Source organism: Telopea speciosissima, chromosome 11 (genome assembly GCF_018873765.1).
Source record: "Telopea speciosissima isolate NSW1024214 ecotype Mountain lineage chromosome 11, Tspe_v1, whole genome shotgun sequence".
In the NCBI taxonomy this organism is placed as follows: Eukaryota; Viridiplantae; Streptophyta; class Magnoliopsida; order Proteales; family Proteaceae; genus Telopea; species Telopea speciosissima.
Window position 1 is genome coordinate 55859812 of NC_057926.1, and position 17167 is coordinate 55876978.

The following is a 17167-nucleotide window of genomic DNA, read 5'->3' on the forward strand; positions in this document are numbered from 1 at the left end:
GTGCAATGTTTTTCTACTTTTGAAATACAGTGACTGGTAGCAGCACTACGGTTAAAAACGTTAAACACACCCTTAAACACACCATTTGAAATCTACGCTGTTGAAAATTTTAATTTCAATCTTAACCGTTGAATATATAGTCCCACTCAACCTGTTCACCGTTACAGCAGGTTTCACAACTTTACCCTTTCCTGCCATTGTCTTCCTCTTCTCTGGCGGGGACCTACCTCGGATCTCTCTCCTCCTACCACTGCAACTCCATCCCAACCTCATTCTTTCACCGGAGTTGAAACCATTGTGAACGTTAAAAATCATCGAACAGGAACGTCAAAAATTTTTTATTTGGGTTTTCAGATCTGGATCTGGGTTTTCAATTTTTTTTATGCGCCCTCCTTCGTTCTTCGCCGAGGGTTTCAGGGAGTGGAGTTGGGAGTACAAACATGGAATGGAGGGAGGAAGAAATGGGAAAGCATCGTTTGGGGCGAGGATTGCGTGAGAATTACCATAGCAGCACAGGGGAAGAAGGCACGGAGTAAAAGGGCAATTGGAGGGACCCGATGAGGCTTTTTCCATTTGCTGCGTTGGCTGCTGTAGTCTTAAATCTGAAAAAAATTTCATGCTTCAGCAGAACTCGGTGAAACAACATCAATAGTCCACTTAAGGCTTCGATCAATAATGACACAGGTTGAAGGATTCTTTAATTTCACCCTCGTTCCTCCCCTCTCTCATTTTTCTCATCCTTGATTCTCTCTCAGTTAGAAGAGATCACCTCTCCCTTTTTTTTCTTTTTTTTTTCTTTTTTGAGCACCCCAGCAATTCCCCATATCAACAATCTTTCCCCTTTGAAAGGGGAGAAAGGGAGAGAGCTACAAAGGCAGAGAGATAGAGAGAACAGATATTGCAGGGAGGGTGGAGGTGGGAGGGCGGAAGTGGGCGGTGGGAATTTTTATCCTATCCGGTTCCCTGACCGGTGCGGTTCCCAAGTGCTTCTCACAAGAGGAGGGTGGACCCCACTCGGTCAGAGTGTTCGGTCTGGTGCCCCGGGTGGGTCTCACTCTCTCTTGTGAGAGGCACTAGGGAACCGCATCGGTCAGGAAACGGTAGACGATAACGATTCGGGCGGTGGTGCTCAGTGAAAAAGAAGTGAATGGTTTAACCAGTAGTAGGTTACATTGTTTCACATCATCAACGGTTAGAATTAAAGGTAAAATGTTTCACGATTGAGATTTAACTGTTGCATATAACGGTGCATTTATTCGTCGCGCTGCGAAATTTTTCCCTTTGAAATAATTGGAATTCCATTTCATGCCAATGATTTGTCGCGCAACGGATTGTGAAGCCATAATGGGAGGTTACTCAGATGTTCTGATCTGATGGTCCTCTATGTTATACAATCTGAATGAAACAAGACTCCTGGCAAGTAGCAACTTCATCAGTCATTTCCAGTCTGATGAAGAAGGTTTCTTCATTGCTGTAGCATGGCATTTGTAGACATAGATATCCAACTTATATGTTATTCAAAACAAAACGAAAAGTCCCCGGGGGGGGGGGGGGGGTTTGAAAAGTATGGGATAAAAAATCGATAATATACACACATAAATTGTGGGATTAATTCATGTGTTGTTAAAAAAAATAATTTATGTCATATTAATTAAATATTAATATTTGAATTGCAAGTCATAAGCGTATAATATTAATTATTTTTGAATCATGAATTAAATTAAAAAATTTGTTGCAGTTTTTTTTTGGCCACTCAAATAAATTTTTAACCGTTTAAAACTTTTTATGTATTTATACATTTTTTTTAATGTTTTTTACCATGCATTTGGAATCAGTTCCAAAAACAGGAAAAATGACAAACATTTCAACTAACTATAGTCAAGATTTGTGAGTGCAGAGAATATTCACGTATGTGAACGTACATGAACGATTCACAGCAGTTCAGATGGAATCCACTTTGTGGAAATGTTCCATTTGAACTGTTGTGAGTCGTTCAAGTCCGTTCACCTACATGAACATTCACCCCCTACTTTTGGTAAAAGCTATGGTCAAGATTTCTACCCATTAAATAATGTGAAGACTAGTTCAATGTAGAGAAGGGGACTTAAAATGTACTAGGATAACAAGGGTGTTAACACAAAACACCAAGAAACACGAAGAAACAAAAACGGATTAAAGATGACGAGAGATTTAACGTGGTTCACAAATCAATACGATGTACTACATGCTCGGGTGAAGCTGAAGATGATTCAGTACTATTTGATGGAAGAAAATACAACAGAAGAGATCTATCAAGAACATCAAAAGGTCGCAGTAAGAATTCTCTCTAGAAAACCCTAACTCAAACCCTCAAATCTCACACTTTTTCTTGCTTACACAACAAGACTATAAAACAAAGAAATACTCCTCCAAGTCAGATCGTACCATACCGTGGGGGTTTCACTTGGGTTTATCAATCTAAACCTTCCACTACCATCACAAACCTCACAAAATTTTCCTTCCTAATCGTGGGGTAAACTTTGAAACAGGTACAATAATTCAAGACACACATAATAAAGGTGATGGAAACATGTTCACAGCCTCATGGACATGGAAGATTAATCAGCAAAAAGAGAATAAAGATTGTGATGTTGAAGCTAACCTTACATGTATCAGAATATTTATGGATCTAACCATGATAAGATGTTATCCCAAGAGTAGGGATTGGTTACCCACACATTAAGCATTATTCACTGGAGATCAGGGCCGAGTATCTTATATGTGGGTGGATAAGTGAATTGTTGCTAGTACAGTGAATCCTGTCTTTCAAACCTAACCCGACCCACAAACCTCTTAAGATTTTGGTGTTGGTTTCTTAAGATTTTGGTGTTGGTATCAGTCTGTCACCCTGTAGTGTAGCCCAACATATACAACCTGCACTCAAGGTTTTAGTTCACAGGTATCAGGATCTGTATCGGTTGCCGTCGATACTGATACCTATATTGATATGGATTGATCGTATCGATTCGTTCATTTTTTACTATATCAGCTGATAGGCAAAGAATGGTATCTTTCACATGAGGTTCAATCTATATGGGTCAGAATAGGAGAAAGAATGTCAATGTGGATCCCACAGCTTATTATGTGAGGAGGCCCATGATGGTATCTGTACATGCCAATGAGAGCGCATATAAGGGCTTCAATATAAATGCGGTTTTTTTATTTCATTGGGGGCAGAGTGGTACTCTCATGTCACGATCATGTAGCGTTCTTTTCCCATCTTTCAATTAATTATCAACTCTCACTCAACTCTCTCTTAATTGCGCCCCCCTCCCCCGCCCCCGTGGTGGGGTTTAGTCCCACATTGGGTGGGTGGGGTCTGTGTGTTTGTGTTTATTTGCACTCCATGGCTTGAAAGGTTGGTTAACCCTTTTGAGCTGCGTGCACACTTGATAAAAAAACATATGGCTTGACCCCCATGGTGTCTCCCTCAACTCTCTCTTAAAACCCTGATAATATTATAATGTTTCCCTCCACCCATAGAGGACGGTTTACAAACCGCTCCTAGGATTTTAGTATGTTCCAAAATACCCTTCCAATACCCTTTCCCCCCCTCTCCCGCCCCGCAGTAGAGGAAAACTCAGTTCTATTATAAATGTTTGTAATTTGCAATTCTCTTACGGCGTATGTCTTCATACATAGACATACAAGAAGGTTCATGAACAACAAGGTTAGTCATGAATGCATGAACTACGTTTCATATATATTAGATGTCAACCTCCATGATCCATTATCATGGCCCTTCCACTTCATGGCCCTTCCACTTGCTAGCTTAATTTTCTATGTAACAATTAGTCTACCAAACATGTTTGTCTAAAAATAATCACAGTTCTTCACATGTTCCATTTACAAGCCATATGATAGATTCCTATCAAAAATGATCTTTTGGAATCCATGTCTACAGTCTCACATGCAGCATTTCTATATGGAGTCTTAATTTTTTGTAACCATTGGTGCGGATTCCAAATCTTGTATAATGTATGGGTTCCAATTGCAATATTATTATAATTTATTAGTGATAATGAGGGCTGTTCCTATTGAATCAAGAAAATGATTGTCAAAAGTCCAGGGAGGGATGCTGAGATATGGAGACTGTCAAGGGCGTTATTGGTTAATTTTTCATTTATTTTGATTCTGTGGTTAGTGGTCCATCATATTAATGATCAATTATATATATTCTGGCTAAGCTTAAGGAGACTAGGGAATGTCTTGAACAGCCACATAGAGCATGTGGAAGTTTAAATCAAAGAAAGCATCTTCAATCATCTTTCAATTATGATTTTAAATATCGGTATCGTGATTGATATCAATCACGGCTGATACCTATCAGGCTATACCAAACGATTTACCTTTACTAAAAATCATTACATCGATACGGGATTGACTAAGTATATATCAATTGATCCAATACCGATATTTGAATACCGATATTTGAAACCATGCTTTCAATGGCCAAAGGTGTGAACCTCAACATCGACTACTCTATCAAGGTGGTGGTTTGAGGCTAAATACAGTTGAGGTTGGAGTGTGGTTTTAAAATGTTGCCTCACAATGTGATAATATATTTCCCCTCTGCATGTGCTTTCACTTATTTTCAGTTTTCTTGTTCATTTTCAGAAGGTCTAAAAGGCCCAACACCTATGGAGGGACCACATGCAATATAGATTCCTTCTATTTCCTTTGTTTTCATCCATTAATCCCTGCAACTACCTACCCTATATTTTCATTAGATCACCTAATTTGACTGAAAATTTATTATTTCTTGATAGTGTTACTCCAAGTTTTTAAATTGCATAAATGCCCATGAATTGAATAGCTATTGTCAGAGTTTCTCTCTAGCTCATTTTCCCCAATAAATACTTCATTGAGAGGAACACTATTTCACTATTTTACTGTTTTTTATACCTATTTGAGGAGAAATAAAAAAATTCCTCATTTGTTAAGGTATGAAGAGTAATGCAGTTTTTTTTTTTGGGTAAATTACACATCATCTCTTGGTTTTCAAACGAAACTCAGATTAGCCCTTAGTTTTTGAAAAAACTCAAATCACCCCCTCTACAGTAACAATGTTAGTCTGCTTTTAGTTATTGATGTGAAAGGACTATTTTACCCTTGTACTAAAATATTAGAATTAAATTTACAATACTATCCTTCCTTCATCTTCAACATTGGTCAAGGGTAGTTTAGAGATTTAAATTTATTTAATTGGCTGACATCATCACTTAACAACATAAAACTAATGGTAGGGATTAATTTGTCATATTGGGGTCTAAACCAAGAGGTGATTTGAGTTTTTTCAAAAACCAGGGGGTGATGTGTAATTTATCCTTTTTTTTGATAAACATCAAGTAATATCTCACAAAGTTGAGGATAGAATGGTCACTTCAAAGATTTTAACAAGGAGCCAACAAAAATGAATTTAATAACAAAACTAAGGGGTAGTGGGGACATAATCAATGAATAGTAAGTGGGGTTATCCTTTCTTTAAAGACCTGGCCAGCCAACATGATCTCCCTCAAGTGTGTCCCCCACAACAAAATTCAATTCTCAAGTCAAAGACAAACTAAGTAAAAATGAAGAGATTACATGCAAAACATAAGTAAACAGATCAAACAAAAAGAACATTAAGATATGAGAATATGCCAATAAGATAATAGTATATGACTCCATTAATATATGTACTTGTCAGGCACTTTGCCACCCTCATTACCCAAACCATGAACCCTATAAAACTTGTTCTTCATCACATTATAAATAGAATCATCTTGTGATTACACTTCACCAAAAGTTGAAAGTGAAGTCAGAAATCAAAAGAGAAGAAAATTATGGGAGGAGGGAGAGTTGTTTCTGAGAAGATGAAGCTTCTTCTATCATTACTTGTTCTTCAGTTCTGCTTTGCAGGATTTCACATTGTCTCCAGACTTGCACTCAACATGGGTGTCAGCAAAGTTGTTTACCCAGTCTATAGAAACATTATATCACTGCTTTTGTTGGGACCTATTTCTTATTTTTTGGAGAAGTAAGTTCCAACTTTTAAGTTTTCATCATCTTTCATCATAGAGGGAAAAGAATTGTTTCTTTGGATTAACATATAAACAATTATTGATCGTGATTTTCAGGAAAGAGAGACCACCTCTTACTTTCCCTTTATTGGTTCAATTCTTCTTTCTTGCATTGATTGGGTAAGCATGATTAAGGATTAGTAATTAATCAACTTATGTGCCTCTTTTTTTCAGTTAAGAGTTTGTTTATCATGGTTTCATTTGTTTTCAGGATCACTGCTAATCAGGGATTTTATCTCCTTGGTTTGTATTATGCATCTCCAACTTTTGCTTCTGCAATGCAAAATTCAGTTCCTGCAATTACTTTTGCCATGGCTGCAATTCTAAGGTAATTTGAGGCTTGTTTTAGTGACAAAAAAAATTAGATTTATAAGACAGGATCTTCTCCTAATTACCTCTTTGATCTCTTCTTCCACTCACCTATAATTTTCACAGGCTTGAGGAAGTTAATATATCAAGGAGAGATGGATTGGCAAAAGTACTAGGAACCATTGTTAGTGTAGGAGGTGCCACTGTCATTACTCTCTACAAGGGCACACCTCTACTGCACCATTCTCATCACCCACTGGAAATTTCAATAGAAGGAGAAGCATTGGAAAATCCTTCAAAAAATGTCCAGAACTGGACATTGGGTTGTCTTTACCTTCTTGGGCATTGCTTATCATGGTCTGGTTGGATGGTTTTTCAGGTTAATTAGCCTCTAATTACCATTAAGTACTACTTATTTCATGACCATAAGCTTCATGACATTTGCTACTTATAAAGGCATATATGCAATTTTTTTTTGAACTCCAAATTCTAATTGTTTACAGGCTCCAATTATAAAGAAGTACCCAGCTAAACTTACACTCACTTCATTCACTTGCTTCTTCGGAGTAATACAGTTCTTGGTTATAGCAGCCTTTGCAGAAACAGATCTTGATCGTTGGAAAATCCAATCTGGAGAGGAGCTTTTAACCATCCTCTATGCTGTAATTCCTTCAAATCTGTGTAAATTAACTTTGGGGGGAAATGTATATAGAAGAAATTTGATAACTTAATTCGCCGTTACCTCTTAACCTGCTATTCCTCTGTTTTTGTCACTAGGGAGTTGTGGCTTCTGGGATTGTTGTTGCTCTTCAAACATGGTGTATCCATAAAGGAGGACCAGTTTTTGTGGCAGTCTTTCAGCCTGTACAGATGGTTTTAGTTGCAGTCATGGCATGTCTAATACTTGGTGATCAGTTATACGCAGGAGGGTAAGTTATATATACAGGAAGAAGACCAACAAAAAAAGAAAGAAAAACAGAATATAAAGCCTATGGGAGTTGAGTTTACCCAACTAATAAGCTTTTTCTGCTTGCAGGATTATTGGTTCAGTTCTCATCATCATTGGTCTTTACTCTGTTCTTTGGGGGAAAAATGAAGAAAAGAAAGTGAGAAAACAAGTGGAGGAAGAAACATTGACAAAGCATCTCCTTGATGAGGAAAGTGCCATTAAACAAAGTGAAGCTGTATCTGACTTGCCATGACAAACCCATATGCTGACAGGTTAAGACAGTTCAGATTTGAGTGATTAAGCTCTGAAACAACTAAAGATCTGGGAAGAAATATATTGTCCTCCTGGTTTAATATAAGCTCAGCAAGACAGCAATCCAACATGTGAATCTAGCTAGGTTGGCCTTCTGCCTAGTTCCTACTTGTGCATGAAAGAGAAGCTCATCTTGAAGATCTCTTAGATTTTAAGATCTGATATGGCTGGGTTTCCTGAATTGTATACTACTACTGCAATTAATTTCTCAGAGTTGATGGAAAGGATCTTTTTGTATATAAACAATATTAAGTCAAGATGTAGAAGGCATTTGAGATTCATGTAAGAATTTTCAAATCCATAATTGGAGAGGAAGAGACCGTGAACTGGTCCCCTCGGCAGATTGGTTAGCTATAGAGACTTGATGATCTTCATGACAAAACCGGATTGATCTGTAGGACCCATTTGGATTTGGTGGGGGAAAATGTAAATAGATCAATCCAGGATCATTTATCTGTACGTGTACGCTTCACATGCGATTAGGTGATGGCATGTGTCATTTTTCTTACATAAATGTTTTTCATGTACTCTTAATAGAAGCATGGAGGGGCATTATGGAAATAAAAGAACACACCATCATCTAATTGAACATGAAACGTATGATTCATACTCTTGAATTACCCCGTCATTTGGTTATAAGGGTCGTGTACATGTGCCAAGTCAGCTTGGGACTGATTAAGCACAAGTTAACTCTGTGATCCCCCTCATAATTCAACCAACTAGGCATGGGTCACCTCCGTTTGTGGTTAAACAGTAGTTATTTAGTTGATTCGAGATTGGAGGGGGATCACGGAGTTAGCTATAGCCTATCCGTCCAAAAGCTAAACGGATGCGAGGGGTTTTTGACTAGACGGATCAAAACACACAACAGCAGCCCAAGCTTAGGGCGCTTGATCTCATTGCAGGGCTAGCTTCACCACTCATGTTCTTTGCATCTCTCTCCTTAACATTTGCTTTGGAGCAGTTTTTGGGATGGAATTTGGGCCGGGCCAGCAAAGATATATAGATAAACTACCTAGAACTTAGAAGGCATGTTGTGGATTAGAAGGCATGTTGTGGATCTCTAATTGGTGCAATTTCTAAAGCAGTGGACCTCTAATAGGAGGTTAAAACCTTACCGTGTATGTATGAGATCTTTTTAAGAAGAGCGAAAGCCAAGCCAAATAGGAGATTAGGTTAGGTGGGATTGCTAATTACCTAAACCTAACCAAAGGTCCCCATCCTCCACGAACCCAAGGGTACCATCTTTATCTTTTAATTGATGAAAATACCCCCATAGCTTTCTATCCGACAAACTTGTAGAGTGGGAGACTCGGGCCCGGCAGTCGGGCGTAACAAAGACGTACAGCAGTAGAAGATCAAGAAGAGGATCTACCGTACCAGAGGAGGATTGATATTATCACCATCACGGGCACCATGAACTAAATCCGTGTTGACAAACAATTGGTCGAAATAGAATCTAAAATCACATCGATGCAATGAAAGAAAACTTATTAAGGCATAAATTGAATTCTTGCACCAAAAGAAAAATCCATTATACCATTCTATGGTCTAAATATTAACTTTGGATGAGTTTGGTGTGATTTTCATAATAGATTCTGGGTTTAGAATGCATTTTAAAATCTGATTCATTTTATTCTTCAGTTTAGACTGTATTCTAGATCCAATTCTGAGAGTGCATATTAATCACAACCTATATATTTGTGGGAAGATGTTTCTGAAACCCAACCATGACCAGAGCCGCTAAGAAAATTTTTGAAATCAAGAAATTCATTTGAAAATTGTGTGAAGGTTTTTTTTTTTGGTCATTTTATGACAAACAAACATGAAAATAGTTCTTGTCCAATGACATTTAACCACCAGAGTCTATCTCACACCATTTAAGATCGAGATCCTCTCCAGCGCACCAATGAGTGCGGTGAACATCTGACAGTAGGAGCTGTCCTTGGGGTGCGTCCTGGACAGCACTAGCCGTCCGATCCTCCTTGCACTCATTGGTGCGCTGGAGAGGATCCGTGTCCCACCACCCATGGGGTATAAAGGGTGTCAAAACCCAGCCCGAACCACTAAGACCAATCGAAATTGATCGAAAAAAATCGAATCGAATTGAACCGAACAGATCTTTATTGGATTGGTTTTAGACTAGGGTATGACGGGATCGACTGAAAACCAGACCGCACCAAACCGATTGTTAACAAATCGAAAACTGAACCGAATGAAACCATTAAAAATATCATTGAATATAAGGTTATGAATAAGTGAATTGATTATCCATTGATTTCAATATTAGTGAAAAAATTTATGATTGTAAGGGGAATTGTTACAAATCAATGAGTATGAGGTTATGAAAATAGGAAAATTGATTTGTAACACCGTTTCTTTCATTGATTTCTCACTATACAAAATTAGTTGGTTGTCAAATAAATGATTTTATAGTAGGGTTCATTTTGTGATTTCAATATTAATTATCTTTCCCTGACAATTAATGATAAATAATTAAATGATTTGTAACAATGATTTCGCTACAAACTCTATTTATCCATTGATTTAAATATTAGTTATCTTCTGTTCTTCCCCTTACAATGTATTCTTTTTTGTTTGGATTATAACAAAAAAAAATTTGTTTACTTGTTTTGACTTGGGGAAGGTAAATCAAAGTGTCTTTTTCTAATCTTGCCTTACTACAAATTATGAATGTAAGATTTCTAGTTCAAACCCGAAAATAAATTGACATTAATCCGATATTGAAAAATAAAAAATAAATTGAAACCGCACTGGACCAAAATCAAAACTGATCAAAAACTGAAATTTCTTAACAGTTTGATTTTGGTTTCGCCATTTTAAAGACCGAAACTGATTCAACCCAACCGAAACCGAGCCGAACCGGCCGTTTGACACCCCAATTGAGGTATATTGTTAAACATTACTGGGGAGGATTGGACTCAACACTAGAGTCCATCAACCAACAAACCCAGCCTTATAGTTGATCCACTTGCTGTCAGGGGCATTTCGGGTCATAAAAAATATCTCGAAAGGGCTATTTGGTAATTCACGCCGGGCGGATCATACGAGAAAGACGTCTAACTTTAGTTTTCTGTACTTTAGAAACTTTCGGGATCTTACCCAAAAAAAAAAAAACTTTCGGGAAAATAAAAGGAGAGAGGAAGAGGAAGGAGAAACCTCCGATCGATCCGTCTGTTAGTTCCTGTAACAATGGCGTCTGCAGGTTTGGTGAAGTTGAACGCATCATCTTCGCAGTGGATCGGACAACAGTCCTTCACTCAACGCCATGGATCGTCTACTCGATCTAATTTCAGCCGAGTTGCTCTCCCGATCCGAGCCGGATCTTACTCCGACGAGCTCGTTCAGACCGCCGTGAGTTCTTTTACATTTATCTTGATCCTAATCTTTATAGGTTTCCTTTTTCCCAATCATCATTAAATCTTAATTTTTTTTGCAGATTATTGAACTCTCCCACAATTTTTTTGTGTGTTTTGTGTGTGTGGTGTTTAAGCTTCAAGTAGTTTCCCATCGTTGAGTTCTATGATGTTATCGTGTCATGATTTTCTGTATTGCTGTATGACGGAATTTTAAAGCTTTTCAGTTGAATGAGCTTGTCTTAATCATGTTTGACGGAGTTTTTGGTTTTCGTTTTACTCCCGTAATTCCATTAGAATTCTTGTTCATGTCTTCTGTTTATTTGCTTTCTGTAGATGTTATGTTACCCCCCGTAATCGACTCGTATTGCTATGTTATCCCTTAAGCTTTTCCTAATTATTTAAATTTCGTTATTATGGTGAAATTACTTTGATCCTTTTGCGTTTCTACCATGAATCAGGTCTGATGATGGTTAAAACAGATCCAGCTTCTGTTTTTTTCCTTTCCTATATTAAAGTCCTTTTACCGCCATGGTGATTTGTAGCTGACAAAAGATGTTGTAACCTCTGTTTGTTCCCGTCACCCACTTGATCTTTGTTCCAATCCCAAACTGACCTCCTCTATTCAATTTTATTTATCCGAGTCCTTGTGAGTTAGTTCCTTTTCAATGATTACCAAGTTTATTTTTTTCTTTAATTTGGTTTACAGTTCTGCTGTTAGCACCTCCTCAACCCCTCCTTTTAATCCTTTGGCCCTGCTATCTAACTTGGAGCATATTTGGCTATAATCAAGATTATGCTTTGTGCCATGTTCCTTATTATTAGGCACAAGCAAGGTACAATGATTTTATTTTATTTTTTTCAGATCTGCTATCCTGTCGATAGGCGGGCCTTGGTGCAACAGTAAAGGTTGCTCCATTGTGACCAAGTGGTCACGGGTTCGAGTTTGGAAACAGCCTCTCTGCGAAAGCAGAGGTAAGGCTGCATACATTATGACCCTCCCCAGATCCTGCAGTGGCGGGAGCCTCGTGCACTGGGTATGCCCCCAAATCTGCTCTCCTATCGGGTTTCCATATGAATCTGAGGAAGCTTAATTTTCGTTTTCTACGCCTTGTAATTGTCTTTTTAAGTATTTTCCCCACAGATTCTGAACTCTTACTCCTATAAAAGATTTTACTATTTCTCTTAATTAATTTCTAAACTGAGATTACCATGCCTAAAAATGTTCTCCATTTCTGGCTTATATGTTCTAGAAATCCATTGCTTCTCCTGGGCGTGGCATCCTTGCCATTGATGAATCAAATGCAACCTGTGGGAAGAGGCTAGCATCCATTGGCTTGGACAACACGGAATCCAACCGACAAGCCTATAGGCAGCTTTTACTGACAACTCCTGGCCTTGGTGAATATATTTCTGGTTCCATTCTTTTCGAGGAAACACTTTATCAGTCAACAACAGATGGGAAGAAATTTGTTGATTGCTTGCGTGATGAGAAAATCATGCCAGGCATTAAAGTTGATAAGGTATGTTTACATTGCATGTTTCTGTTCCTTGAGTTGTTGCACAATCTTATTGTTATTTTTATGAGCCTGGACGATTATGTTTTTGTGCTACATCTAGATAATTTGCTATGTTGAATTGTTTCTGTTTCAAGGGATTGGTTCCTCTCCCAGGATCAAACAATGAATCTTGGTGCCAAGGATTAGATGGATTGGCTTCAAGATCAGCTGAATACTATAAGCAAGGTGCCCGTTTTGCCAAGTGGTAAGTCTTCTGTGTCTTCTTCTGCTCTTATACAAATAGTGCTTACATGGACTTGTTTCTTGATAATTGTGAAACATGGTCGGTCCTTTGGTATATGTTTTGTTGTCTGTTTTATCTGTTTGTTACCTAAAATGTTTGGGTTGTAACATGAAGCACCTCGCTGTCAAATTTCCAGGCGAACTGTAGTTAGCATTCCTTGTGGTCCTTCTGCTTTGGCCGTGAAAGAAGCTGCATGGGGACTTGCACGTTATGCTGCTATATCTCAGGTATCCCTTAGTACCATAATTGATTTGCATGTTATACGGAAACTGAAATTTTACTATTTCACTTTCCACTGGGAAGCTTTGGAATATTTCTATGGAAGTTTGCTTACCCAGTGACAGAGGTGAAGGTTGTTGGTGTTCAATACCCAGATTTTGATAAAACTTATAGCAGACCCCATTTAGCTGAGATTCTCCTGATGTGCTGGGCTGTGCTTCCTCCCTCTTACTATCTTTCATCTTTCATATTTCCTTTCATCCTTCATATTTCCTTCTTTCTGTTTATTCCCCATCTTTTATTTGTCGTTTTCCATTTTTCACTTTTCATTTCTTTCCCCATCCCTCTTTTCCCATCCTTTTTTTTTAGAACTCAGTTTTCCTACTTTGTTCTTTTTGGATCTATGTAGCCGACCCCCTTAAGTTGGGATAAGGTTGAGTTTGTTGTTGGGAGCTCCCATCATGCAATGATGCAGATAAAACATAAAAATGAGCTTGTTTTAGTTGAAATAAGCCTTAGGTTGAGTTACATATATGTTGGGCATTTGGTCCAATGGGTTTTTATAATAGACCATTTTAAACATATTTTTTTACCCTTTTAGTATTACATAGATTTTTTTTTTCCAATGAGGGTAAATATTGTCATTTCACATGTGAACTTGAAATATGTGTATGATAATAACATAATAACATGTCACTTTCAAATAATTTTTGAAAACCTTTTTATACCCCTAACTTAAAAGAACTTTTGACACCTTGAGGGGTGTCAGTAAGAAAATCTTATTTTAATTGTTATTAAGTGTAAATAGTTGGGTTACATCAAGGATCAACTTTAAGCCTTTATTTGTTTGTGCTTATCATGGATGATTCAACCAGACATTCAAGATGAGGTTCTTTAGTGTATGCGTTTTGCTGATGATATTATTTTGGTGGATGAGACAAAAGTAGAGATTAACGTCAAGTTGGAATTATGGAGATCAACCTTGGAATTAAAAGGTTTTATGATAAGTAGAACGAAGACGGAGTATATGGTGTGTAACTTTGGCTATACTAGGACGGATAATGAAGTGGTGAAAACTAATGAGAGAGAGATCCCACAAATTTTAGGTATTTGGGCTCAATCATAAATAATACGGTGATATACAGGATGATGTTTCACAAAGAATTAAAATAGGATGGATGGTGTGGAGAGGTGCATCCGGAGTGTTGTGTGATCAACGTATTCTTTTAAAACTTGAAGGAAAATTTTATAGGACAGTCTTACGATCGGCTATGATGTATAGTGCGGAATGTTGGCAATTAAGAAGCATCATATAGATAAACTAAGTGTAGCGGAGACGAGGATGTTGAGATGGATGAGTGGCAAAACCAGGAAAGATAAAGTAAGGAATGATCATATTAGAGCTAATTTGGGACAAACGAGGACCGAAATGACTAAAACCCTATATTTGACGCATCGCTGTTCATTCCTCAAAAATGGCTGTGCATAAAAATCTTCCTCTATTCTAACATATTAAATATTCTGAAATGCTTCTAATCTGGTTGCTTTGAATCTGGTTATCGATTTTCAGTTCTAGACCCTGATTTCTAGTATCCTACATCAAGTAGGCTTGAGCCATGACTTCGGATCTCACAATCGGATTGATCTGAAATTTTAATATTCTTTCTTGTCCATAATAAGCCTTCAACCTGATTTCTGACCAGATCAGACTGTCTATCATGTTGTTTTCTGAAATCTCTTTAACCTGGTTTCTAAACCTCGGACTGCATTTCTGGTTTCATTGGATTTCTGAACCTAGTGGACCTTAGGTATCCAGAAACCTCAACATGCAGTCAGGACCATAAATGATCTTTGTAATGAAGAGCATAATTCAAACTTGAGAAACATAGAACATATTATAGTTAAAGGACATTGCTATTCTGCATGTCTAATTGGCTCAAATATCTCGGTGTCAATGAAGAGTAATTGGTTAACATGGGTAAAAGATCAGACACGAGTGTCCTAGAACTGACCTCTCATTATATTATTATTCCAAGGATCATCTGTCAGAAACTATTTCTTTTTCTGTTATCTGGGCCTTGATTGTGCTTTCCTTCATTTACCATACAATGTGTATAAATAGGCAAATGTTCCCTTCCATTATGAATAGCAATTGTCTGGCCTATCATTCTTGGTAATATGGTAGATGCTAATTTTGTCTGTGTGAGAGAAGAAAAGGGAAAGAAAATTTTTGAGTTTTTTATTAGTATGTGGTTTTGGAGAAACAATCAATTTAAGGGCTGCTAACTGTATACCAATGATTAAAAAAATATTTTAATGGATCACAATTGCCATCCAAAAATATGTTTTATATGCAAAGATAAGGCACAGTCAGGCTGAGTTACTGCTTTGAATTGTTCAAAACAGTGCAAGAGGCGTCCAAATATTAATGAGATGCAGAGATTAGGCATAGTTGGGATGACTGATTTCTTGAATGGTGGTTGTGCTATCATGTTTTGTTATGATCTAACATTGTTGTCATGATTCTTGGGAGACAATTATTTTAAGTGTCACTACATTAATATGATGAGTCTATCAGTCCTTGAGCCTAAATTCAACTGTTATGGATGTTTGGGCCCTCAACTGAAGATCCTAAGAGTCATGAAAGCAAAGTGATTATAGTTTGATACTGTGTCAACACAGCCTTGCAAAATTGAGACCATGTAGACCAACAAACTTGTTTTCTTTCTTTTCTTTGAATATGTGTGCAATCAATGTACTAGTTATGTTCTTATTATTAATGTCATGTTCTATGCAGGACAATGGTCTTGTACCAATTGTGGAACCTGAGATTCTTCTTGATGGGGACCATTCAATTGAGAGGACACTTGAGGTGGCTGAAAATGTGTGGTCAGAAGTCTTCTACTACTTGGCCCAAAATAATGTGGTCTTTGAAGGAATCTTGCTTAAACCCAGCATGGTTACCCCTGGAGCTGAACACAAAGAGAAGGCATCTCCAGAGACCATTGCCAAATATACGCTAACAATGCTTAAGAGGAGAGTACCTCCTGCAGTTCCTGGGATCATGGTATGCACTTCTACTATTATTCTCTGAATCCATACTTCTATATTACATTTTATGGTGTTCACTGTATGCACATGTTCACGGAAGTTGAAAGTTGAAACCCAGGTAATGGTGTTTCGTGAAACCCAGGTGTCAACACACCTGTTAAATGATTGTCTCAGTTCTGTGAAAAAATCTTCTTTAGTTATTGGGATGGTCTGCCAGTTGGTAGGATAGCTGATACCAGTTGAAACTGTTCCTCTTTCAATGTGGGAACTGACTTGCTGTTAGCATCTAGGTTAAGGCAAGAAAAGCCCACACTCGTCCGCGGGTATACCAATTAGGCTTGTCTTATCTTGTCTAATCTTCTGCTTTGGCACGTAGCAGGTTTTCTAGTTAGAAAACTGTAATCAATGAATAAGTATTTGCTTTTGTACAGTTCCTGTCAGGAGGACAATCTGAAATGGAAGCAACTCTGAACCTGAATGCAATGAACCAAAGCCCCAATCCATGGCATGTGTCATTCTCATATGCACGTGCACTGCAAAACACTGTACTGAAAACATGGCAAGGACATCCAGAGAACATAGAAGCTGCTCAGAAGTCACTTTTGGTGCGTGCCAAGGCAAATTCCCTGGCCCAGCTTGGAAGGTATTCGGCCGAAGGCGAGAGTGAGGATGCTAAGAAAGGAATGTTTGTCAAAGGCTATACCTACTAAATTGCAGGTAATCTTAGTTTACACGCCCAGATCAAATCCGGTCCTAAGTGCTGCTTCTAGTTAGAAGTTGAAGACCTCGTAATATTATTTCCTTGTTTCATGTCAGAGTAATTGAATAAGAACCAAATAGGATCTAAGAGCTTTTTTCAAATGTAACTAAGGAGAGGTTGACGTCGGTGGAAGAGAAGTTTTATGTATTTCTTAATTATGTTTATTTGATAGGATATGTATCAAGAGGTTTTTCCGAACCAGAGGTGTAACTCTTATTAGGGTATCATTATTATCGGCAAAGATAGAGATGCAGTGTTTCCTTGTTTACTTGCGTATGTTTGGCTT

General features: G+C 37.8%; 3 protein-coding genes across 3 annotated transcripts in view; all 3 read left to right on the forward strand.

The window, feature by feature from the left end:
- The first annotated feature begins 2178 nt into the window (after window positions 1-2178).
- LOC122645406 (WAT1-related protein At3g18200-like) lies at window positions 2179-7824 on the forward strand. The gene is made up of 8 exons (XM_043838714.1): window positions 2179-2313; window positions 5844-6058; window positions 6159-6221; window positions 6313-6429; window positions 6537-6789; window positions 6914-7072; window positions 7188-7339; window positions 7447-7824. Exons 1-8 carry the CDS (start codon window positions 2179-2181, stop codon window positions 7610-7612), a joined length of 1260 nt encoding a protein of 419 aa, XP_043694649.1. The 3' UTR covers window positions 7613-7824.
- Window positions 7825-10834: 3010 nt separating this feature from the next.
- On the forward strand, window positions 10835-17122 carry LOC122645727 (fructose-bisphosphate aldolase 3, chloroplastic). The gene is made up of 6 exons (XM_043839066.1): window positions 10835-11046; window positions 12302-12571; window positions 12703-12812; window positions 12988-13078; window positions 15868-16137; window positions 16553-17122. Exons 1-6 carry the CDS (start codon window positions 10885-10887, stop codon window positions 16829-16831), a joined length of 1182 nt encoding a protein of 393 aa, XP_043695001.1. The 5' UTR covers window positions 10835-10884; the 3' UTR covers window positions 16832-17122.
- LOC122645725 (DExH-box ATP-dependent RNA helicase DExH5, mitochondrial-like) overlaps window positions 16158-17167 on the forward strand; it is a 40880-nt gene continuing 39870 nt past the window's right edge. The window contains exon 1 of the mRNA XM_043839064.1: window positions 16158-16178. The gene's annotated coding sequence lies outside the window, so the exon portion shown is untranslated. The remainder of the gene's footprint in view (window positions 16179-17167) is intronic.